Here is a 24,930-nt window from a genome sequence, read left to right as displayed (position 1 = left end):
TAGCTCTGAATTTTTACTGTAATTTTACATTTTTTTGCTGTATATTTTGGAATTTATTGGTGCTTGATATGAATTGATGATGAAATAATATGAAATAAAATTCAACTGCTTGGTGGGGAAAAGAATCCAAAGAACGAGAAAGAAGAGAGCAAGAGCACTTTTGGAATTTAATTTTCAATGAAAATTTTTCTTGTTTTTCAAGATTGAAAACTGAGGAAAATCACATGATCATGACAAGGAAATTGAAACGATTTGCAGATATGTGCTCGGATTTTATGAATTGAAAAATTTCGATTCATTTGAAATTCAAAAGATTCCGAGATGTCTGAGAATCTAAATGATCTTCTGGAAACCGAAATGACAGAAAGTTGGTGACTGAAAATGGAAACCACTTGAAACAAAAGACGAATTGGAAGACACTAGAACCATGAAGTTACCATATTCATCTAGAGACATCTACTGCTCTTTCTTAGCTACAGTTCTGAAACGGGCAGTTCTGAGATGGGATCGCTTAGGGAAGACTCTCCAACAAGGACGTCCCTCTCCATACAAAACTCTCAACTGTTCTCTTTCATTTTTCTGTTTTCTGTTGTTCCTTTTCAAAATTTTGGTGACCTAACGACCTTCTTTCTATTTACTTTTCTCTTCTTTTTTGAGTTTCCCATGATTGGTGAAAGTAATTCTTCTTCTTTTACTTGTAACCATTCTTGCACTATTCTCAAAAAGTAATTCAAAATAAAAAGAATGAGAAAAAGAGGGAAGAGAAGCAATTCGATTGCGTGCACCGTTTCTTTTGAAGTCTACCGACGGGTGTCCTTTCTCGTTTTGAAAACCATACTTTGAGCAACATGTTCTTTCCAAATTCAAGTTGAGTTATGACTCATACTTGATCGAGTCACGAACCATTACCATAACCCGAGAGGGGAGGGAGGACTAACCTTATGATAAACACAACAAGAAGGGACGAACGGTTTCTGATCATTTACACATTTCAGGGGGATTGATGACGTGGCAGGAGGAAGATGAAGTGATGGTTGAGAGCTGATTTGAATAGAAGAATTCATATTTTAGAGAAAGAGAGGTCAAAGATAGATAACATCTTTTGCCGAGCTCAAATGAATTAAATCGATGAAATCAGAAGATGAATAAGAAAGAGAAGAATCCGCCAAGAGCCGACGGACTGTTTTTATTGTTTCTTCTAAATTACCGCCAGACATTTCAACTTGTCTAGACAACCTCCCCTCCCCCCCTCGAACATGTATTCAGATACTTTGTCTCCTTCTCTCTCCATCTCTTTTTCTATTTCTCTTCTTCGCTACTCGGACCTTTTTCTCATACTTTTCCCTTGATAGATTGACTAATTTTCTGTTTTTCTTTTTTTTTTTTAATTCTTTTTCATATAAATATATACTTCTTGGAAAAAGACGACATCTGGGGGAAGTTACACAGAAAAAGAAGAAGATTTCAACTTGCAACTTTCTGTCGAGATTGTTTTCTCAGTTGTTCTCATAAAAAGTTTCAACAGCTTATTGCCGTACCACGTAGTGATTGAAGCGTTATGTTTCTGTTTGAGAAACGATTGAAGGCTGGTTACCATTCGAGTTCATTTTGTGTCTACATCTAGTTAGATCCAGTACGAACGTCTCTGATCTGAACGACCCAGATCCAAACTGTTATGAATAAAAACGAACTGAAAGATGACAAACCGTTGTATCACATGATTCTTCTTGATCAGTTTCAATTCCAACTGTTCGGAATCTGCTTTTTTTCATATTTGAAATTCTGTTTCTGACGGTTCTGCTTCGAATGAAACCACTCAGAGAAACCGTGTTGTGGATTCTCTTGAAGTCTTGTGTTCTGAATGAGACATTGAGTTTCTATAAGTTTCATTAATTCAGTTTGGTTTTATTGTTTGTTTCCAGTTCTGATGAAGACAGTTCTGTTTCGAAGAAACATCGTTTACTTTCAAAGATAGTGGCTAGTAAACTCCCTCAAAACTCCATGTTCTGATCTTTTGCAAACTTTATGAGGCTACACTTCCGGAAAACTGTTTTTTTCCCGTTAGAATATCAGCTCTCTTTGTTATTATTTTTGTGTTAACTAGCCTTTTCCTTGCTATGTAAAATCCAACTCATCCGATCCAAGGTTTCTTCTCCTTCCTTTTGAATCCACTCCAACTTCAACTTCTTCTTTGAATCTTTCTGCTTCTTCTTCCCCAGAAAATTTATTCCTTTCTCTCATGTACCATTCCCATTCCTTTTCCCATCTCTCCCCATGTTGATGATTCAGAGAAAAGACGAATGGTCGACCAGTGTCTTCTTCCTCCAGACTCCGCCCACCACCAATTCACCTCCCGGACCGATGTTAATGTCTCTGCTCCCTCCCCGTTAGCTCCGCCTATTTTATTTTCCAGATCCTTCCGTTTGACAGAATCAATCATTTTCAATTTCATTCGTTTCACTGAAAACCGTCTTCCCCCTTTCTCTCCTTTTCATTTTTCAATCATCATTTCTCTTTATTTTTTTCAGAATTTTCCCTCAAACGCTTGGTGTAGAACAGCAAAGAATATTCTGAAAAGAGCTACGAATGTTCTCTGTTCCGTTTCTCACCTCACTTACCAATCATCTGGGAACCACTGCAATCGATGATGCAAGTGACAGTCTCTCGTGTCTCATCAGTGCTTTTCTCTTCATCATCGCCTCCATTCTGACTTCTGCGAAGACGTAAGTTGTCTTCTGAATCCATGGATTCTTCACTCTGATGACTAGTTATAGTTCTACCTCTAACTTTTTCTCTTTCTCAGGTATGTCGGATCCGCAATGGAGTGTTGGGTTCCCCAAACCTACTCCGGTGAATGGGGAGAATTCGCCGAGAACTACTGCTTCTTGAAAGACACTTACTGGTATCCGGTCAAAGAAGAGATGATTGAGATTCCCGATTACCACAAGGAACGTCATCGTCTCTCCTACTATCAATGGTCGAGTATGTACATGGCAATGGCTGGAATCGCCTTCATGATCCCCAAATTTCTCTGGAAGATGGCTCAATCCTACACCGATATGTCATTGATCTATTTCTGTGATACTGCCAATACAATCCGTACTGAAACTGCTGAGAAGAGACGAGAGAAAGTGAAAGAGATGGCCACATTCATGCATGCCAAGCTCACTTCCGTCCATGCTCCATCCTGTTTCACCACTATTCCAATGTACATTGTCTACGGAATCATCAAAGTTCTCTACCTTGTCATTGCGTGTGTTCAATTCTGTGCCCTCGGATACTTTCTTGGACAAAAGAAAGATTTATTCTGGGGATGGACTCTTTTCTGGAATCTGATGAATGGTGTCACCTGGGAGACCACTGGATTGTTTCCTCGTCTCACTTTTTGTGACTTCACAGTTCGTGAAATGGCTGGAAACAATCGTGAAGAGACCATTCAATGTGTCATCGGAATCAACGAGTTCAACGAGAAAATCTTCCTTTTCCTTTGGTTAGTTACAAATGAAATCTTCCCAAACAACATGAATACCCTCTCTATTTTTCAGGTTCTGGCTCGTTTTCCTGCTTTTCTCCACCCTCGTCGCTCACATCTTCAACGCCGTTCAATTCTCCAAATCCTACTTTATCAACAGCCTTCTTCATTCCACTCGTAAAAACGATAAGAGCATTACCAAGGCGTTGTTCCAACAGTTCGAAAGGGAGTACCTCACCAAAGACGGAAAACTCATTTTGAGCTTTGTGAAGTCGCAGAGTGACCTGGTTGCGCAGGAAGTTGCTGTCGAGATGTTCCAAGACTTTTTAGTTAGTTTTGAATCCTCTCATCAATCAAACATCTTATGCAGGATTTTTAATTCTGGCCTATCCTGCGCCTAACATAGACTACATATATCAATACAATTGAAAGTTTCAATATTTCAGAAGACCAAGCCGTCTCGTCTCCGTATCCACGACGTCACCAAGAAAGATCTTGAGAATGGAGTCGACAACTTGAAGGACACCGTCGCAGTCAGCGTCTAAATCTTCTTCTTTTTCTGGTCATATTCATTATAATCATTCATAAGAATCCAACCCCGTTTCCCTCAATTCTTCTCATTTTTATCCGTTTTCGTCTCCCATTTACCCGCCATTTGGTGCCTTGACTCGGGTTAAATACTACCTTCGAGTAGTAGTTTCAACCCGTGACACTGTGATTTTGAGATTCTTATTTAAAGTAATAAACAGAAATGCAAGAGAATGTCATTTATTCAAAATATACAAAATTGAGATCAGAAGAAGTTTTTAAGTATGTTTGAATTCAGATATAAACAGTTAATTATTGAGAAAAAAGATTGGAGAAAGAGCTTGAGGGCATTTAGAATTTGAAAAATAAAACTGAAAACAATATGAGAAGTTGAAAAGAGAGAAAGGGAAAGAATATAATTGATCTATTCTTGGAATTCAAGTTCATCAAGAACTCGATCAATATGTTCAACTGCTGAGAGACCAAGACCTGCCCATGTCTTATCATCAAGTACTTTCACATGAGTTTGAAGAAGATCCATATCTGTTTGAGCCCCAGTATCACGAAGAGAATCCACGTCATCCTCAATGAATCTGAGTCGGTGACGAACGATTTCAGCCTCGCTTTTTCTAAAAATAAACAGTTGTTTAGTCTCTTTTAATTCGGAATAAAACAAACATAGACTCAGCGACATCTCCATTACTCGAGTATCCAGAACTGAGCTCTCTGGGCGAGAATGCTCTTCTTTCGGTTGTCTCGAATCCATTCGTGTTACTTGAATAACTCGTAACACCTCCTGGACTCAATGGACCACTTTGGAGAGAAGTGAATTGAGAGAGATCATGCATCGATTGCGACTTCTTCTTTGATTTACTCTTTCTCTTCTTTCCTTGATATGCTGCAACAAGTCTCTCCATTTCTCTGTGATGACGGAGGGCAGCAATTGATTGAGGTGAATGTCCATTTGAATTGATTAGAGCTGGATCAGCTCCGTTTTCAAGCTGGAATCATAAATTGTAAACTCTGATTGTCTTGAGGAAACAAACCATATAGAGTGCAGCATCCAAATGATTATTCATTGAAGCCAGATGAAGAGGAGTGTTTCCACGTGTATCTCTCAATGTCATCACATAATGTCTCTTCTTTTTACTGAATGCACTCAGAAGTTGAGAAAGAACTGGAACACTTCCAGCATCTGAAATTGAGTGAAACGAAAATAGAGTATTGTTTGAGGATTCAACTTACAAGCAGCACAATGAATAGCATTTGCTCGATCATTTGTTGTCCACAGAATGGAATCAGAACCCGATCGATTGAGAATCCATCGAACAATATGCTCATGTCCACATAAACAAGCGATATGAAGAAGTGACTGTCCTCTATTACTAACTGATCCCATTTCACTTCTTGCCTTTTCGACTAGAAATCGAACAGTTCCCAGACATCCTCCTTGTACTGCATATACACATGGAGTACATCCAAATTCATCTCTTGCATTCACCATTTGGTTGTCAAACTTGATTGCAGCACGAAGGAATTCGATATTTCCTTGTGCAGCTGCCACATGGACTGGCAACATTTTGCAGTTGTTATCGAGAAGTGCAAGACCTTTTCCGAATTTCCGAAGTAACCAGATGGCCATTTCAGTGTCTCCACGAGCAACAGATGCCATTAGGATAGAAGTTCCATTGATATCGCGTGTCATTGCACAATTCATTGTGGTTTTTAATGGTCCTCCGAGCAACATTTCAAGAGCACGCATGTCTGAAGACGATTCGTTTGAATTCGTTTTTTCCATAAATCGCATGCGTTTCTTTTTTTCAAACAGTCTTTGGATACTATCGAAATGCTTAAACTTCATATACACAGTCTTCCACAAAATGTTTCAAAAAGTATCAATTAATCATCGAGCATAACTTTATCTCTATCAAGAACTATGGTCAGACGGTTGGAAATTTTACTGGAAAAACTATTTGCTATGACTTAGTAACAAATTATCTTCTAGTGTCAGGTTTTCTAATTTTTTACGATGAAAAAGAAGCAAACGCTTCCCACCGTCCTGTACCCATCTGTTCTCAATTTCATTTTCTCATACCTCCATGAGCTGCAGATATATGAGCAGCAGTCTCTCCATTCGCTGACTGGATGTCCCTCAGCTCGGGAAGTCTGTCCAGTAAGTACCTGCAATCTAGTCAATGACCTGATTTTCTCCAGTCTGTTTGCTCTTCATTCTCTCAGTTTCCGTATCAATTACGAGATGAGAGCAACTGAGAAAAAGGGAGAAAGAAAGCACTTGATTGCCTTCTCCTGTTCTTTTTTTCTTCTTTCACACTCACTTCAAAATATTCAAATCTCCAACACGAGCAGCCATGTGAAGAGCATTTTGACCGATTGTGTCCTTGGCAAGGAGCTCGTTATTCGAAAATCTGGAAAGTGGAAAAGTGAAATGAAAATACAGTCTTGTCGCATGATACAAAGTAATTATAGACTGCTATTTTTCAGAAGGAGTTCACAGTTCACTGTTACCTTACTTGTTCAGCTCACTCACCTTGCTAAACATTGAACATGTTTGTTCGTAATTGACATAATAACATCTTCGCATACATGATTCTCATCCAATGAACTCTCATCACCAATTACTTCTAATGGAAGATAGTCACCGTTACTGTAAACGACAAAAAGTTTGTATTTTAAAAGCTAATACTCACTCTTCAAGAGATCCGTTCGGACCACTTCGTTCCGATGACATTGATCTTCAATTGATTGTATTAAAACGTTTTTTGAAATCTGTAAGAGTTTCTGATAATTGATCAGCGAAATGTGTCAAATCGGAGATGAAAAACGGAACGAAGTTCGGAGATTGTTTGATCTTTTGTACTCGGAGGGGTTACGGTAGAAATCAAAGATGCTTCCGAATTGTTAGAAGAGTTTCAAACACATCTGAATCCGAATACGATCAGAACACAGAACTGCAATCACGAATCGTTATGAAAAAATATACAATAAATACTCTTCTCCAAAAAAAGAACTACTTGTACTGAATTGAATGAATTCGAATCGAAGACTCACTTGAATGAGCAAACGAACACTAAAAATGAATGGAAGGGAACGAAAAAAAAGTAAAAAGGGGGAGAGAGAGAGAGAAGTAAACCAGTGAATAACGTTTGTGTCTATTGACAAAGTGAAAGAAGTAAACGGTACATTCCAAATATTTCAAATAAACACAGAAAATGAGCACAAATCAGAGAGAGAGAGAGAAAGAGTTATTTGGAGCAGCTGGATTTTGGATTTTAGGTGGAAAGTAAAAAAAAACGGAAAAAATAAGGTCTGGACTGTAACAAACAGAAACATTATCCAACAAATGATTTGTGAGTGACAAATCAGATATTCAACTTCGGGAATGTTTCAGAATAATTTATTTACAATTGAAGGCTTTATAGAAGGGCTTCATAGGAGAGAAGAATTTTTGTATCTCGTCTAGAATATCTGAGATTCATCTGGAAATTCATCAGAAATAAGTCTTATAAAATCCTACAACATAGAAGAAAAGAAGGATAATTAAACATCAAGACAACTCCTAGACGACTTCAGCACATTTTTCATAATTTTTTAAATATTCTGATACATTTTTCGGGTTGAAAACTGTAAGTAATCAAGTAGAAGAATCCGAGGTAAGAGTGCGGCAAAAGTCAAAGTTAAGAGGGTGGATGTGTGCCTTTCTCTCTCTTTTTTTCTTCCTCTTCCCGTGATCCGACCGGTCTTTTCCCGTTCTTCGCACCGTTGACAAATATTACTTTCCGTACAAATATCACATTGAAAAAAGAGAGAAATGGGAATGAGATGAAGCATTGCGCAACACCTTTCCAGATCATCGCATAATCATTTATCAAAATTTAAATGTTCCAAATCTGAAACTCATTTAAGAAATCAAAGTTGAATTCTAAAGTTGTTACTAGCAGTTTTCGAAGTTAGAATACCCATTGATGACAGATTGATCACTGGAACACTGCACCCTGATCCGATTGATGTTCAACAATTACCAGTTTTCATCGGAAGTTCGTGCTCTTACACGTTTCTTCCTGAATCGAAATCATCTTTTTGTTTGCCCGATTATCCACGAAGCAAACAACAACAACAGACGGTTGCCTGGGTCACATGGTACAAAACTTCAAACGTTTTATTAGGTTCTCAACGAAAAAAAAACGAAAAAATGAACAAGAGCAACAATTAAAATAATAACAGAAAACAACAACAATAGATAGACTCATAAAATCAATCCTTTGCTTTTTTCATCTTCTCGATCCAGTCTTTCCTACTCTTTCGGAACATGTAGAGATCGCATCGGAGCATGGCGAATTTCCAGAATTTGGATGTGTTCTGAAACTTGGAAAGTATATCTCTAGTTGATGTCTGATATTCTCCTACATGAATTCCAACAAGAACTTTCATGATTTCTTGCTTTCGTTTCACATCGACAAAATCCCAAATTTTCTCAAAGACTCTACTTCCATAGGTGTCAGTGATAAGTGTCTCCCAAATATCTTTCTGAAAAGATTATAGTTTTATTGTGTAAGTTCTAGACATAAACCTACATCAAATGCACCGATAATCTTTTCTTTGACTTCTTCTGACATTGTCTTACTGCCCAAAACAGATTGAATCAAACGCGAAGTGTACTTATTACACGACATTTCCTGAATTTGTTGTTCAGTGAGCTGTTCGAAACCAGCAGAAAGAGTTTTGGTTTTCGAGAAATTGACGAGTTCCGACACGAGCATTGTACCCTGAAACATATGATTGATATCGGGTTAATTGAAAGAGGAGAAATTCAAACCTTCTGTGTGAATTTCTGAGAATCAAAATTAGATCCATCATATCCATTGAGAGTGAGAACATTCAACAAAAAGTGACCTTTTTTCGCTTCAGAAGCTGACCGGAAGTATTTTCTCAATTGTTGAAGCATCGTCTTTTCAGAAGACGGATATCTGGCAGCACATCGGATAACAGCATAAAAAACTCCTGAGTTTTGATGTTCAATTAAATATGAACATTTTGGAGACATTGCTTCAATGATTTCCGTGACCATTTCCAGTGAAGTTGAACTGTTAATCATTTTTTGAAGTGGGAAGTTTGAGAATTTGTTGTCAGTTAATTCAGCAACATTCTTACTGCAAAAGTCGATCCACAACAGACTTCTTGCATCTTCTGAACACGTCTCCATCAATTTCTCCCAAACTCGGGATCCATTTTGCGAGTACCATGCTTTTGATATTCCGTCATAATCTTCTTTTTCCAATTTCTTCTTCACGTACTCATCTCCTCGTTTGTCTCCCCACAAACCATCGGCTTCAATAAAATCTTGGAACAATGTCACGAAGCTTTGCGAATTCATTGCATTTTGATTGAGATTCTCGTCAAATGCCAACAGAGCAAACTTCTCATAGACTCTCTTCAAACTTGATTTCATATCTTGTCCTTTATAAATACGTTTTTTCTCTTCTCCAACTTTTGGCTTGGCCGATAGTCCACAACAAACCCAAACGATCGCTCGAATCAGAAAACTTGATGGTTGAACAGTGACAGCATCGGCCCAGTTATCCAAAAGGATCCCAGAAAGTTTTTGAAGTAAATCGACGTGTTCGGGGTCGGAAATGGGACAAAGAGAATAAATGAGATTCTCAATTGTTCTTGCACTCGCTCCACCGAACATCAAATCAGCTAATGTTTTATGTTTGAGACGAGAAATCGATGAAAGAAAGAGAGCGGCCCCTTGAGGGCAACTTCCGAAAACCGATTCAACGACCACAGCAGCTTCAGTCCATTCAAGAAGAACTTTCTCCTGTCCGGCAACTTCTTCAGCGCATTTTTCCAGAATGAAATCTTCAATTTTCCCTTCTTTTTTCTTAATTTGCTCAATACTTCTCAGGTATCCAACAATTTCTTTCGGGAATTCTCGACCGTCTCCATCTGGGCGTGAATCATTGAACTGGTTTGTGTTATTGTTTGTGGAGTAGTCATTCTGACTACTCGACTCATCATTTCCACCAACTCGGCCGTATTGCTGTAAATCATACTTAAGAAGAAAACATTTTCAGTGTAAAACCAACTTTTTCGAAGTCACTTGCTCTAAACTCTCTATTTCCACCTCTGTCATTTCTATCATTTCTTCTGAATCTTCCATCGCCTCTGCCACGTCCACCACCGCGATTCCCTCCGCCACCTCCATTTCCAACTCCAAATCCTTCACTTTTAACTGGAAATGTTTTGAATTCCTTCTTTTCGACTGGTTCCTGTTCCGTATATCCATATCCTTCGAATGCATTTTTCGCTGGCGGTTTTTCTTCTGATTCCACGTTCTTTCTTTTTCGTGTCATTCTATTAATTCAAGTTCTGATTGTCCGAAGTTTGCGGTCGTTTCAAATAAGAAGAAAACGGGATAACAACGTTTTTTTTAGCAATCATTTGCAGAATATTCCTTGTTTTTCAATTTTAAAGTTTCATATAATTGTAACTTTCCTTACAAAATAGTACAAAAGATGCTGGAGAAATTAAAAATAATATATTGGGATACGACTATAAAATAAGAAAAGAATGCAATATGCTAGACAAAAGAAGTTATCAGATATTCAGAAAAGTGTATAAAGGCTTTCTAAGTGATTCTAAAATAAAGTAAATATAATGTACTCAAAAACATTGGTAATGGGAAAAAGTTGAACGACCGGCAGATGCAAAAGATTTTGGTTTCCAGAGAACTTCTGAATATAAGCGTAGCCAAAAACTGTGGGTGGGGGAGGAATAAAGCATCAGGGAAGCAATACAAACACTCTTGGAAAAAATATGCAGAGAAAGTGAAAAATGGTGCGATTTTTGGTAGAATTGGCCAATTTTGGAACGAAAGGTTTCAGATGTATTTTCAGATATGAATCACACTACTGCTATTTTGACACCTATGAATGAATGAAGTTGGGCTAAGCGAAAAGAGAAAGGAATTAACGTGAAGACAAATTAGAAAAAAAGCAGGATACAGTTGGTTGAATAACGGCAGACGAAAGAACGAATTCAATCGATGCATAGGGAAGAAACAGACGCAGGGTGGGAAAAGTGGGTGTATAAAGGTGCGGGGAACGATGGATCACAAACTTCAGATAAAACAAAATAGATGAATTGAAATGTACCGAAGTACGAGAGAAAGGGTAGCTGGGTGGGTTGACACGACCGATATAGGGTTGGCGAAGTGGGATGGGGAAATCACATAATTTGGCACTTCTTCTTCTTTTGGGGCTTGTTGTTGTCGTGACGCTCACGATGCTGAAAATAATAGTTAATGTATTGATAATGATCTATTTACTAATTTTCACAATTATAGGTAAATAGTTATATTACCTTGCGAATTTCTCGAACAAGTGTGTAGAAGGCCTCATCGACACCCATACGTGTCTTGGCCGATGTGTCTACATTTGGCATTCCGTATCCTTTGGCTGTCTCGCTGACAGTTCGGAAGTCCACTGATCTGGATGCCAAGTCGCATTTGTTTCCAACCAGCACCATTGGAACCTTAATTTAATGTTTTAGTAAAATATTCTCCGGATCTTCCTCAACAAATCGAGAAATTGTAGAATGAACTCACATCATCTGAATCTTTCACCCTCCTAATCTGCTCTCTGTAGTTGGCGACGTTTTCGAACGACTTGGTTTCGTTGACGGCGAACACCAAAAGAAATCCTTCTCCAGTTCGCATGTACTGATCGCGCATCGCCGAGTATTCTTCTTGACCGGCAGTGTCCAATATGTCGAGAAGACAAGTCTCGCCGTCTATCACGACCTGGAAAACAGCATTCAAATAGATCAGTAAAGCAAAAATTGCGCAATTTTCGTTATTTTACATGTTAAGTCATTTCAAAAAAAGTGCAAATAACGTGAACATACTTTTTTCTTAACATAGTTGTTTTTTTTTCTGAATGATATCGTGGTTTACAAATGCAATGTTGAACTATTAGTCTTCTGTGGTATTACGAAATGTGTGAGTTTTAATTAACGTCAAAGTAAAAAATAACCCTTTGTATGCGCAAAACCAATCATATTAAAATTCATAGTCGGCTCGAGTCATAGAATAATTCAAAGAAGTTCGAAAAATTCCTTCTGACTCATCGTTTCTGCATTTCAAATGCCATCGCTTCCGTCTAATTTGCTGTTGGCAGATGTGTGAAACGGAAATGTGCTCTCATAATTCAATTTTCCATTGAGCAGTTACCTGCTTTCTGTAGCTGTCCTCTATGGTCGGGTCGTATTCTTCAACGAAGTGGTTTTGAATGAGTTGAATAGTGAGGGCGGATTTCCCGACACCTCCATCTCCAACCACCACAAGCTTGTACTCCGTCATTACCCTTTTCTGTAAAGAAAATATAGTAAAATATGAAAAGATCGAGAAAAGAAGCGAAAAACCAAAAAAATGAGGAAACGAGGAAAGAAAGAAATGAAGAAGAGTTTCTGGGGGCAGTGGCAGAGAGCAGCTCCGCCCTTCAGCATACTCGGCATTCCGTTTCTTTTTCTTCATCTTTTTTTGATTATTGTTTCAATAGAAAAAATGACTATTGAATTTTTGAAGAATGGAAGAAACATGTTGAGAATAATTGAGAACACGATTGGAAGATATGGTGTACGGAAAATATTTGACTTAAAAACTAGGGAATGAGTTGGCAGAAATAGAAGAAACAGGGAAAATGACTCATTTTTATTTTTTTTTGGGTGGTCGAGTAAAAGCATTGATCGAAATTCAAACATATTGAAAATTTGAATAACAGAAAGTGACTCATTGAGGGCTACATTTTCATTAAAACAAAGTTATTAACTAGTGGGACCAGAGAAGCTTTCAGTCAACACGCTCAGGAATTTCGCAAGTGTAGAATTCGCACGAAGTGCAGAGTGATATCATTTGTAAATTAGAAATTATCAAATTTATAGAAATGGAAGTTTAATTTCTTTGGTGAAAACACTAGTGAACATCTAAGTTCAAAAAATCAAGAAAATACCTTTTTTCTGTCTTCGCCACAAATTGATTGGAAAGCGAGAAAAGCAAGACAATATAATGTGAAAATCAAGAGACGACGGACGGTGGTGCGACCGACCACTTATTGTCGCAGACAAATGGCTCGAACTGTCTTTTTTCGTCGGTCTTCTTTTCGGCCGCCCCAGTGTCGAGTGCGTCTCTTTCGTTTTCTTTTTCACATTTGCAATCTCTCGTCAAGAGACTGAGAAGACACAGACAATGAAGAAAAATGTCTTCATGGTGAGAACGATTACTGTTACCTATGATATCTCTTTTCTTCTTTCTCTCTTTTCTTTTCTAAAAGATTCAAAGATTTTCACGAACTTTTGGAGACGACAAAATTGGAAGAGAACATTACTGATAAGAGAAAAGACGCGACCGACGGTATTTCGAAACTGAAAAGAAAACAGCCGCTGGGAATCAAAACATAAAACAACGATCGAGAAAATAACCGATCATTGAAAGTAACTTGCGAAATCGCTTTTCAACTCTGTTTTTTCAGAAGTTGAGAAAAAAGAGAAAACAGAAATGGAAGACGTTAGGATTAGTGAGACCGGAAAGAAGAAGAAGAAGGAGAAAAAGAAGGCTGCTCCTTCCTTCATCCTTTTTTCTTCTTCCACACTACTTTAATCCTATCACACAATTTGAGATGGGGTACTCCATCTTCTCCATCTTCTCAGTTGGTTCGGTTCAAATAGCGGACGCTTGCTTAATAAAAATTATTCAGCTGAAGTAATCCGAGTGAAAACTCGAAAAAAAGAAAAAGGAAGAAAAAGTATCTAAGTGCAAAAAAGCTAAAGAATTCCTTTTGATGATGAAGAAGAGAAATGAAGTTCATAGAAAAAGAAATCCGAAGCTCTGGAGTGCAGCAGCACAGAGACCACACTCTTTCTTTCTTTTAATCTCCTTCTCTCTCACACATACACACAAAGTAAGAGTAAAAGATAAAGGAGTGCGGACCCCGCCGTGCCGCTGCTACTGCAGCTACTGCTACGGCGGGACGATGAGAGAGAACATCGGCCGCGGAGGAAAAGACAGTGACGACCGCGACGCGACAGCCGCTACGCTTTTGACGGTTTTGCGACGACTGTGAGAGACGGGACGAGTGAGCGTGTGAGAAGGCACTAGTGATCTGCAGTGAGAAGAGAAGAGAAGAAAGAGAAAGGAACTGTTCATGATTCTCTTTTTGTACCAACCCATCCCTATCTGCTTCCGATGATAACGACGTTGTATAGTTGTAACGGTTTTCAATTGAATTATTTCATGCTTTGAATGTATCGGCGTTCAGATCAAAGCGGTGGTCGTTCTCAAAAAACTATCCGTTGACGTTAAGTGTTTGAGATTCTTGATTTTTTATTGGAATCTTCCTTAAAGGGCTTAGGAATTCCTAGAATGCGTCTTATGACGTGAGAATGTCTTTGAAATTCCGATTTGAGAATCGAGTGACATATCTAAGTTTCCCAATCTTCTATAAATCATTGACTTCTAGGGATCGGAATACATAGGAACAACGCTAATTCAATCCGAATTGATGTGTTCTGATTTGATTCAACTAGACTTTCAAATAGAATGAGATGGCTAAGAAATTAAGAATGTTTTCGGAATGTTGGATCGACTGAAAATTGTTTTAAAACTTCATAATGACCTTCGATAGAGATATGACGAAACTTAGTTTTGGTATGTATATAAAATTAGAAACTAAAAAAGCGCCTGCTGCGTCTCAAGCGTCTACTTTGAGTGGACGGAGCACAGTGAGTCTAAAGAAAGACACTCCCGGAGACAAACTCTTTTCAATTTCGTTTCATTCGGCCCGTCTTCTTCGTTGTAGTCGGAGGCCGTATGCACTTGACAACTCGGCTCTTTTTGTGCCGACGAGCATTAGTACACGTTCTTTTGCGGTGAATGATGGAGAGCCTGACTAGGACAATAAATTAACTGGAAACAAAGTGGAAGTGAAAAAGAACTCAGAAATTGAGAATTTTAAGTTTTTTATTGCTCACTGATTGAGAATACATGGAAATAAATTACTTCTATCTGAAACAGATGTATGAAAACCTCGGTGATATGTAAATATGGGTAGGGTAACTAAGGCACACATGTCTGCGTATTGCATTCCTCTTCCTCTTCTATTGATTATTCTCTACGTTCTGCCAAGCTCGCATGACAACAACTGAAATTATTCCAGATGAGATTTAATACCATAGTGGACATATGAAAAAAACTTTTACAATTGCTACTATCATATAAACATCATAATGAGAACATCTGCTAACCGAAGAGCTTATATTTACGGGCTTCCAGGTGAACTACTTCTAAAATTTTAAAGGGTTCAAAGTTAATTTCAGCATTGCTTCTGGCATTTGTTGTATTGTGGAATGAGAGTTGGTCTTACTGGTGGCTATCAACACAGTGGCCAGAACATGAAGAAAATGGGCGATGTGATCGCATTATCATTGTTGCTGATCCTCAGTTGATAGGTTATCGGAATGAGAAATACGGAGCGATCGCTAGATGGGACAGTGATAGGTGAATTGACGACGTCGTTCCGGTGAAAATTTGCTTGAACGAAAACTATTTCAGATATCTTTCAACTGGGTACGGTTATGCAAAATGGAGATTCAGGCCTAACGCTGTCATTTTTCTTGGTGACTTATTTGATGAAGGGCTAGAGTCAAATGACGACGAGTGGCATGAAACCTATGAACGCTTCGTCGGAATCTATACTATCGATGCAGGCGATGTACGTGATCAGATCTCTCGGAATTAGACACTCACTATTGTTTTCCAGAACTCAATTTATATTGCTGGGGACAATGACATCGGCGGTGAATCAGAGATAATTTCGGAGTCACGGAGGAATCAGTTCAATAACTATTTTCGAAACAATGTTACTGACTTGAAAAATCGATACTCCTTCAGCGAAACTTATCTTTTTGAAAACCAGAATTTGAAACATTTAACAAAAGCGCAAGTTTCAATTGCTAAGATTATGCTGACACACGTTCCTTATCTTGTTGAAGGATACAAGCATACTGATGTGGTGAGAGAAGACATTATTTTAAAATTATTTTGGAAAAATTAAGGGATTGAATATGGACTTAATACTGTCGGCTCACGATCATACGACGGGAATCTATGAATATCAAAGATCAGCACCTCGGGCGGTCCTTTTTACCAGAGTTTCTGATGCGTCCCCTACGTATATTAAAACAATTGGACCAAGTGAGCCTCTGATAGAACTGCAAACGCCTACATGCTCATATCGGTGAGTTCTGACAAAGGATAACAAAAAAAAGAAAAGTAAATGAAAAGAGCTCTTTAAAGAGCAAATTGTTTTACAAAAAAAAATATAGAAACATTCGAAGCGAGAAAAAAGTTAGTGTACGGTAAAAGTTTAAAGGCGCAACGACCGCAACAGCTGAAATATCTGAACGCGAAAAAGTTTTTACTGTAGTTAAAATAAAGACGAAGAGAAACAAGCTTTGTTAACAAGGGGGTACTCGATTTTAGAACTCGGAAGGATAGAACTGCTAAAAAGTGGAACTGAACACAATGGAACTGTTATGGACCTACCCATGAAGAAAACTTGTACCATTTAATGGAGTTTAATTCTATTCACGAATGCAATTTAATGCACTTTTGTGCCAAAAAATGCATTATTTTGCGTTCTCGAATTGGCAGATTTTCTTCGTGGGCCCATTACAAAATAGAACTTTTTGCAAAAGGAATATATAAGCACTTATCTGAAAATGTGTTGAATATTCAGAAAATTCATATGAAAATGGAGGATTTTGTAGCAAAACACTAACCAAAATTGTGTGCTTCAGAATGGGAGTGTATTCAATGGGATATGGAGCACTTTCAATATGTCGACTGAACGACGGTTATCGAAGTACTCAAGTACAGTACTCTGTTATGTGGCTACCGTCTCGATTCGCTCAACTTTTCCTTTATCTTTTCACAGTAATTTCCTGCGCATCGTGGATAATATTTCAAACAAAATGCCGTTCTCGAAGATATTCATGGCTGATGTGATACTTGATTTGTGATTTTTGTGTGACCTCATTGATCTCTCACTTGATTACGAGTTTTCGTTTCTTATTTATATTCATGTAAAAAGTCATATTAACCCGATAAATAATCTTCAAATCAATGAATAACACTGGAAAGAGTCTTCGTGATGAGACCCGTTAGTTAACGAATAATGCTAGATTAGTAATTAAAAAAAGGGAGAATTATGTCACAGAGAAAATCTGTTCCTGTCTCGGAGCATCGTTATTTGGAAATGAAAGTGGAGGAGGAACTGATGTACAATGAACTCCTGGATGAGTTACATTCCGTTTTTCAATCCATTTCAGATAAACATCATTGTATTCTGTTGAGTGATGACGCATCAAATGGCGCATGAAGTTCGATGAACACGGAGATTTTACTGGAATATTCGAATAGTTTTTGAAGAATTCCGTCATTTCAGACACTCACCAACTCCTTGGCAAATGATACATTCAGCATTTCCATCTCCAGTCCTTTTGAAAAATGCCCATACTGGATGTTCTGTTTTTCTGAAAAAAAAGAGTTAGTAATAGTAGTGATTGTAATATGTTTGATTCACTTTTTCAGTAAAGGACACCAGTATTCTCACCTATTTCTTTTCTGATACGGTTTCGTAGTTTGCCTGATGATTCTTCCCTTCTCCTCTGCTTTCTGAGCAATTATTAAGTTTCTCTGCTGCTCTAATTCCAATTGCATATTCTTCTGTTCTGGATTAATACTAAATTTATGAATCTCTTGAATGACTGATGCTCCAATTGAAGATGTCGAGGGTTCACCCAGATGACCCATCATATTCGTTTGTGTTGTTGTTGCTCCATTCTGCCAGAAATGAGTTAATGGCCAAGTTTGGAGATCAGATGACGTTTGAGGTTGTTCGAATTGTACAAATTGTTGTGGATTTATTGAAGAGTCTTGCTGTGGTTGTTGCTGTTGTTGTTGCTGTATTGGATAATATTGAGATGCATCAAAAGTTTCCATTGAATCCATTTTCGGAAGAATATATGAAGTAGCGAGAACGGGAATATTGGTCAGCGGGTTTTCTGATATTTCATAGTGCATTTTACTCCTAATCCTGGAAAACAAATAAAGTCTTTTTGTCTATTTTTATCTAACTTACCCTGCATCATTCATTCGAAATAGCTTCAACTGTCCAGTCACTTTCTGATAATCATCAGTATGGTGTCTCTCCAAATGTTTCGTCATATTCGTAGCACATGCTGATCGAACAACCTGCAAGATCTGAAAATTATAGAAATATCAAATCGGGACTGACTGACCTTTGTACAAAGTCTACACTTTACAAGTTGATCGTCAATTCTGTGAAAGTATGCCCAACAAGGATTTTCAGTTGGTCGTCCTCTTTTCACAGAAGGCATTAGAATTGGTTCAGGGGAAATCTGAAGGAAATGATGACTATGACTACTGTAGATTTGAATGGAACAAATACACAAAATGTTGTGGGAATGACCCAACAATAAACTGTTAATTATTCGAAAACGTCTACTTCTAGTCACCTATTTGAAAAGACAAGAAGAATGTCACCTAGACAGATTGATCAAGTTGCTACAGTACACCCCTTGAAGACTTACACTGCAGTCAATAGATGATCCGACATCAGAAGTCGAACTGGAACTGTTTGATCCATGAAGTGATGGATCTGATAGTGTTCCAGTTGTTGATTCTTTTGAAAAATCATCATAAACGGTCGGGTAATTCAAAACGGAAACCTGAAACAGGAACTACAATTGGATAGTATAGATAGAATGAGACGTACCTCATTAGTGAATTGATTATCTTGATAGTTTTGAAAGTTTGTACTACTCCAGGGATTTGTATTAATGAAATTATTATTTGCAGAGAAATCGGCTTGAGAAATCGTAGTAGGAATACCGTAACCATCAGGAAGACTTTGAGGAATAATTGAAGGAATAAGTTGAGTTTGTTGTTGTTGATAAGTGTGCAGTATAACCGAAGTGTTACTGTGTCCTTCCATTTCAGAGAAAACGAAAAAAGTTTTGTGAAAAGAGATAGAGAGAAAGGGGATTGAGTAGCCAGGAAAAATGAAAAGACGAAAGCAGGACGAATCGGGTGCCGCGAGACCGGCGACACGCCCACTTCAGTTGAGATGGGATTGGGTGAAAAGTACCTTTTTGGAAGAAGAAGATGGAGATGAAGCTATCGATCGGGATCAGGCTTCTTGATTGCAACAAGGAACCTTTTTTCTGTTTGTCTGATTTTTCGAAGAAGTCAACGAACAATTTATCAAATAATTGCAGGTATTCAAAAACAATAAAAGAAGAAAACGTCAAGCTTAGTTTACAAAAGGGAAGAAGAATTCCACCGTAACCAATCATTGATGTTCAAAGTTCCATTTGTGACGTCAAACACGTGAAAAATGGAGAGTCCACGTCACAAGTTGACCTGCTATAGGTCTACATCATCATCCTTTCACTTACTTTTCCTCCGTACTCTTGATTTGATAATCACGGCTGGTCAGTGGGAGTGATAAAAAGATAAAAAGAGAAAATGAAACGTTTGTAGGTCAACTAAATAGTGGAAACATCCTTTCTTCTCTTTCTCTTTTTTGTTTGGGATGTGCCTGCTGTTGATGGTGTTGCTGCTGCTGCTGAATAGTGTGTCAATCGGGAAAGTACCAGTGAACGAAAAAGATAAGAATCAGCAAAAAAGAGTGTGTGAGAAGGTTAATGGATGCGTAGTTTTGGAATTGAAATGGAAAAGAATTGGGAAATGAGGAAGTTTCAGAAAGTGGAAGGGTTTGGAGAAAGAATAATCGAATAGGTTATGGGGGTTGACTTGAGTATTGTAACCTAGTGTACGAAACCTACTTGAAAACAAAATATTAACTTTTCAACTGATGCATAGTTGATTCACTACGCAATCATACTGTATCCGAAGTGCTCTGTTAGTAGTTTTCAGTTGAGAAACAGTAAAAAAGCACAGTATTAGTGGTTTTCACTGTTAATTCAAAAGAAATACAGTATAATTTCGGTAAACGACATTAAGTTTTCAACTGAATATACTTGAACAAGTTAAAACCGGGCAAAGTTTTTAGAAGAAAACAAAACATGATTACAAGGTATCTTGCAGAAACCAAAAAGTCCGAACAAAATACATTGAAATGTACTCCAGAAAAATCCAGTGAAAACCATCCAAAACAGAGAATTGTGACAAGAAAAGAAGCTGAAGAAATATGGAATAGTGAGGGATAAAATGAAAAGAACTGGACGAAAACTGGCGAATGAAGACTGTCGGATAAGCCCGTAAAAGAGTTCAGTTTCAGTGTTCACACGACGAAAACTCTTTAGCGGGAGAGGGAGGGACTGAAGAAAATGAGAAGAAGAAGATGAACAAAAAAGGGGAAAGAACGAATAGACGATACACTTGTGTGTGTACTTTTTAAGGACAAAAACGGATAGTGAAATGGAGAAAGAAATAAGAAATTGAGGAGAGTTACTATGAAATCACAGGTGAGAGACACGTCATCTGGATTAAATGAAGTCGTTAGGATTTGTTGCTATTTTTTAAACGTATTGTAAGATGTTTCCAACTTACTGTAGTATCTTATTGAACGTTCAAACTACATAGAACTTTAGAGTAGTTTAACTCGTTTCAATTTTCTGTATCTGAAATTGGAAGGCGGGGGTTATCCAGGAATTAATACAATTTCTAAATGATTTATCATCTCCTATAATTTCTGTTTTAATTTCCCATTTTCAGTTTTCTTTTCTGTTACTTCCGTCCTATCATTTTATCTCATTATTCTGATTTATTCCACATTTTTCTCTTCTCCATCTTCATTATCTTACAAATCACATGCCGTTGCCCGTCATCTACTCATCATCATCATCGTTCTTTCAAATGATGACGTTCCCCCTTTTTTGCCTTCATCAACATCTTCTTTAGCTTATTCTCCTTCATTTTTGTCAAATGAAATGAAGATAACGGAGTGCCAACTACCTGTTCTTGCGAATGCGAATGTATATCTTGTTGTCTTCCTCTTTTTTCTCTTTTTTAGAAAACAAATCTCTGTGGCCATTCCACACCCTCGCTTCTTCGGAACTTTTTTCAGATGAGTTACTGTGGCAGACCACACATGTTCATGTCGAATTAAACTGTCGATGACAGCGAATGGACTTGTAATTCTTGAAACAAGATACTGTAACAAAGTCAGACTCTTCTAGAAGTTGATGTTAATGTGACAGTAATCACTGTGTATTTTCATTGTTTTGAAACAAATACTCAAGAAAAATGCAACATTATCTACTCTCATGACGTACGTAAAGATCAATTTGGGTCAGTTAGAAGTGAATGTCCTTCTCTATCTGGCGCCAGTTGCGCCTTCCACAAGTTCTCCGATCCTTTTGCTGAGATCTTGATATGTGCCCCGCCGCAAAAACCGAGAAAAGAAATAAAAGAGATAAAGAAGAAAAAGTGAAAAAGCGAAGAAATAAGGGAAAAACAGATGGGCACACACGGGTTAGAAGAAGAATCACGCATGGTTTAGAGACGGAACAAACAGGAGACAGAAGCCGCAACGTGGGAGGTAAAATTGGGAAGATAAGATGGTTTGGAGATTCGGAAGGGATTGGTGACAGATGTTGCAAAAGAATAACTGGGAGAATGAAGTTGATGGTCAGGAGGAGGATTCCAGCTCTTGTTTTGAAGTTGTATTGCTACGAAATTAAGTATGTTTCCAAATACTTGAGGTTTCGCGGGTGAATGAGAGTCTTGAAATTTCATTCGGTGATTTTTATCTTTAATCAACCTTCTTTCATGGAAGTCAGTGATCTTACGCTTTCAGTTCTCATGAAATTGACCAAGATAACTTTTGTATCTAGACTATGAGATGAAGATAGATCTATATTATCTCTAGTGATTTTTTTGGGAAATCGTTTTAATTTTCATGGCTGACAATTCAAAATACCTTTATTTTGAGCAATTAGCCAACCTGGTATGATATTTTGAAAGATGGTATTCAAAAAAAACAGGGCTCCGCCCTGTTGACAACTATAAATCAAAGGATTAGACACATGTTTCAGATGAACAAGCAGTTTTAATTTTGCACAGAAATGCTCATTCGAGAATGGCAGGCAACTGGAAATTAGTTTCCATTTGATTGCTGTATACCGCCTTTTTCTTGGTGTTCTGTTTCCGGATTTTAACAATTTGGAGCAGATCCTCAAATCAATACAGTAATCGGTTTGCAGCTAAATTTAAATTTGATAGAACTCAATTTCCTGGAATTATGTATAAGAAAACTTTTAATATTAACAGTACGTATGGTGCCGATGTACATGTTCTCTCGAAACTTCAAAATAAAAGTTCTAGCAGAAAAAAAACTCTACTGGAACGAATTCACATCATGAAAAACTTCACTTCTTGTCAAACCGTCATCAGCTCTAATAAAAATAAATAATAAATAAAGTTTGGTGAGTTTTTTATTTATGACCTCAGAATCACTACAAAATTTTTAAAAAAGCTCAATTGTTCAGTATTGAAGCAATACCAATTCGTACTTTAGTTTTCTTTAATTACTCATCTTCAACTACTGGATCCGTTAAATTTCTTTTCCAAATCCCCTGATTATCCGTTATTCTCTTTTCCTCTCTTTCTATATCATTATTGTCATTCCGTTATATCGTTTTCCCCTATTATCCTCACACATTATCCGTGTACTGTTTCTATTTCTTCTTCTTCTTTGAACTATACAAATGTATACTTTCTTCTTCATATTTTATCTTGTTTATCTCTTTTCTCTCGTTTGCTTCCTCTTCTTCTACATATGGTTCCCGCTTTTGGGCTTCCGGTAGAAAGTGAGTGTGCTTCTTGCTCTCCGCTCAATGCTTCTTTTCGTATTGTTTGCGGATAATTAAGAGAGAAAGTTAGAGATTGAAAAAAGAAATGGAGGAATAGAGAAATAAAGAGCAGAGTAGTCAAATCAAATCAGATTGCAAATAAGTCATTTCCATTCTTTACTAAACTAAAGCTATTATTACTATAATGGGAAGTGTCAAATTTCATGGATTCCACTGGATTATGGATATTTGATCTCTTCTTTTTTTGTGTCTTCTGGTCATTTAGATGTACTATCGTACCAAGAGAGCCAACAAGGTTGTGATGTGTTAGATATACAATTTCTGAAGCAAGGATAGTCTTTGATTCCTGCCAGTCTGCTGTCATGAAATGATCTTAGTTTATCGTATTGACTATAACAAACCATCATTTCCCATTCGTTATTATGTCTTGTGAAGTGGAAAAATAGTTGGTCAGCTATGAGAGTGAATACAGTAACTCATTTCAAATGGCACCTTGGTGTCTTTACTTTGATCAGGCGGTAGGGTTTTCCTATGTCTGAAATCTACTCTGATAGAATATTTCAAATGATTCGTGACACGAGTTCAAACGATTGAGTATATGAAACTGGAATTCTGTAAAAAAAATGAAACCAAATGTTGTGTTCTCGGCGTCGTTAACTTTCTCATCCAGTGAGATTATTTTCATTACAAATGAAACTACAATTGAAATATGATCCAAAACACGTTGTGATCTTGTCCACTCATTTTGATTGGTTCTTCTCTATCTGACCCAATCATCAATTCATTTTTATTTTCTTCCTCTTCCATCTTTCCATCACTTTTCTTTTTCCGTAGCTCCATGAGTGCTCCACTCCTCCCCCTCTTCTTTTCTTTTCCTCTTCACACAATTCGTGAAGAACGGACAGATGATGGCACCCCATTCGCTTGCGACAAAAGATAAATGGACTTTGTGTTTCTGTCTGATTTCTCTCTTTTTCTTATTCTCTTTTCATTTTATCATCTCTGATTTCGAACAAAACTTGGATCAAGATAAAGATTGAAAGAAAGAGATAGACACATTAGATGGGTGCTCTTCTTCACCCAATAAATATAAGTATAAATGGATTGTTTTTTCAAAATTCTAGCTAATCCAATTGATTTCATTTCAAAATTTCTGGAGACTTTCAGGTGTCAACGTTCAGGAAATTTTTCCAAACTCACCTTTCTTGAAAAATGGGACATCTAAAGTAGTTCAATTGTCAAGTAATTCCGAATCCTGCCTAATTTTAGATGACTCTCATGAAATTAATACATATCTCTTGATTCCCAAGAGCAGTGTTTCAACATTGCTACCGTATTCTTGATGAGTCAGGTCACTTTTTTCTATCCCATGAAATTCCCCTTGAACTGTATATTCTGTGAAAAGTGTCCAATCGACAGTTTCAATATGAAGAAAACCAGTCATTTTAATTCAGAAAAACATACCTATATTCTTCAATGAGGCGTACTCTTTTTCTTTTTTTTTCTTTTCCCGAATAATCATGAAAACACATTTAACTTTTTCTTCGTTTTATTCTTCTTTTTACACATTCTTCCCATCTTTTTTATTCCTTTTCCCCCCACTTCTTTTTGAATAAAACCTGTCTCAAATGCAAATTTGATGTTCATTTCGGGTAAACGACCGTTCCTTTTTTATGCGAATTCTCTTCACATTTCAATCTCAATTATCCCTTTTTCGCAACTTTTTTCCTACGGAGAAGAGGAATGAAAACGAATAAATTCATTATTTTTTTGGAACAGGAACTCCAGATGACGAGACCCATCCAATCAATTATCCCCAATTTCCTCTGACAGCTCAAACTTATTTTTTTCTTTTTTCCTTAAATGCTCTTCGTGTTTTGCTTCGGAATAATATTTTACTATAATATTCCGATAATTCTTTTCGAGTGATTTGGTTATAATTATAACAAAACACAAATCGAAAACTATCTGGAAGTCTCAATATCAGTCGTGCC

The 24,930-nt window shown here is 37.4% G+C and overlaps 6 protein-coding genes across 6 annotated transcripts; 2 read left to right on the top strand and 4 right to left on the bottom strand.

Annotated features, from left to right (window-relative positions):
• Positions 1-2,586: 2,586 nt before the first annotated feature.
• Positions 2,587-4,017, top strand: GCK72_014125 (uncharacterized protein; the record flags this gene model as incomplete). Its single annotated transcript, XM_003090727.2, has 4 exons — positions 2,587-2,723; positions 2,804-3,490; positions 3,546-3,801; positions 3,919-4,017. 4 exons carry the CDS (start codon positions 2,587-2,589, stop codon positions 4,015-4,017), a joined length of 1,179 nt encoding a protein of 392 aa, XP_003090775.2.
• A 407-nt stretch (positions 4,018-4,424) lies between these two features.
• On the bottom strand, positions 4,425-6,749 carry GCK72_014124 (uncharacterized protein; the record flags this gene model as incomplete). The annotated part of the gene is made up of 8 exons (XM_003107838.2): positions 4,425-4,629; positions 4,679-5,001; positions 5,047-5,195; positions 5,246-5,764; positions 6,096-6,181; positions 6,337-6,426; positions 6,549-6,665; positions 6,709-6,749. The coding sequence occupies 8 exons, from the start codon at positions 6,747-6,749 to the stop codon at positions 4,425-4,427; spliced, it is 1,530 nt and encodes a 509-aa protein (XP_003107886.2).
• A 1,523-nt stretch (positions 6,750-8,272) lies between these two features.
• GCK72_014123 (uncharacterized protein) lies at positions 8,273-10,374 on the bottom strand (the record flags this gene model as incomplete). The annotated part of the gene is made up of 5 exons (XM_003090725.2): positions 8,273-8,377; positions 8,426-8,545; positions 8,593-8,784; positions 8,835-10,061; positions 10,108-10,374. 5 exons carry the CDS (start codon positions 10,372-10,374, stop codon positions 8,273-8,275), a joined length of 1,911 nt encoding a protein of 636 aa, XP_003090773.2.
• An 874-nt stretch (positions 10,375-11,248) lies between these two features.
• GCK72_014122 (uncharacterized protein) lies at positions 11,249-12,380 on the bottom strand (the record flags this gene model as incomplete). Its single annotated transcript, XM_003107651.2, has 4 exons — positions 11,249-11,308; positions 11,384-11,554; positions 11,628-11,822; positions 12,252-12,380. The coding sequence occupies 4 exons, from the start codon at positions 12,378-12,380 to the stop codon at positions 11,249-11,251; spliced, it is 555 nt and encodes a 184-aa protein (XP_003107699.1).
• Positions 12,381-15,301: 2,921 nt separating this feature from the next.
• GCK72_014121 (uncharacterized protein) lies at positions 15,302-16,315 on the top strand (the record flags this gene model as incomplete). Its single annotated transcript, XM_003107773.2, has 5 exons — positions 15,302-15,347; positions 15,392-15,572; positions 15,627-15,786; positions 15,835-16,086; positions 16,130-16,315. 5 exons carry the CDS (start codon positions 15,302-15,304, stop codon positions 16,313-16,315), a joined length of 825 nt encoding a protein of 274 aa, XP_003107821.2.
• Positions 16,316-17,281: 966 nt separating this feature from the next.
• On the bottom strand, positions 17,282-19,092 carry GCK72_014120 (uncharacterized protein; the record flags this gene model as incomplete). The annotated part of the gene is made up of 7 exons (XM_053730150.1): positions 17,282-17,478; positions 17,529-17,608; positions 17,689-18,171; positions 18,217-18,329; positions 18,377-18,496; positions 18,689-18,826; positions 18,874-19,092. The coding sequence occupies 7 exons, from the start codon at positions 19,090-19,092 to the stop codon at positions 17,282-17,284; spliced, it is 1,350 nt and encodes a 449-aa protein (XP_053584922.1).
• Positions 19,093-24,930: the final 5,838 nt, after the last annotated feature.

The sequence above is a fragment of the Caenorhabditis remanei genome, chromosome IV (genome assembly GCF_010183535.1).
Source record: "Caenorhabditis remanei strain PX506 chromosome IV, whole genome shotgun sequence".
Taxonomy (NCBI): Eukaryota; Metazoa; Nematoda; class Chromadorea; order Rhabditida; family Rhabditidae; genus Caenorhabditis; species Caenorhabditis remanei.
This window is presented reverse-complemented; position numbering and strand designations above follow the sequence as displayed.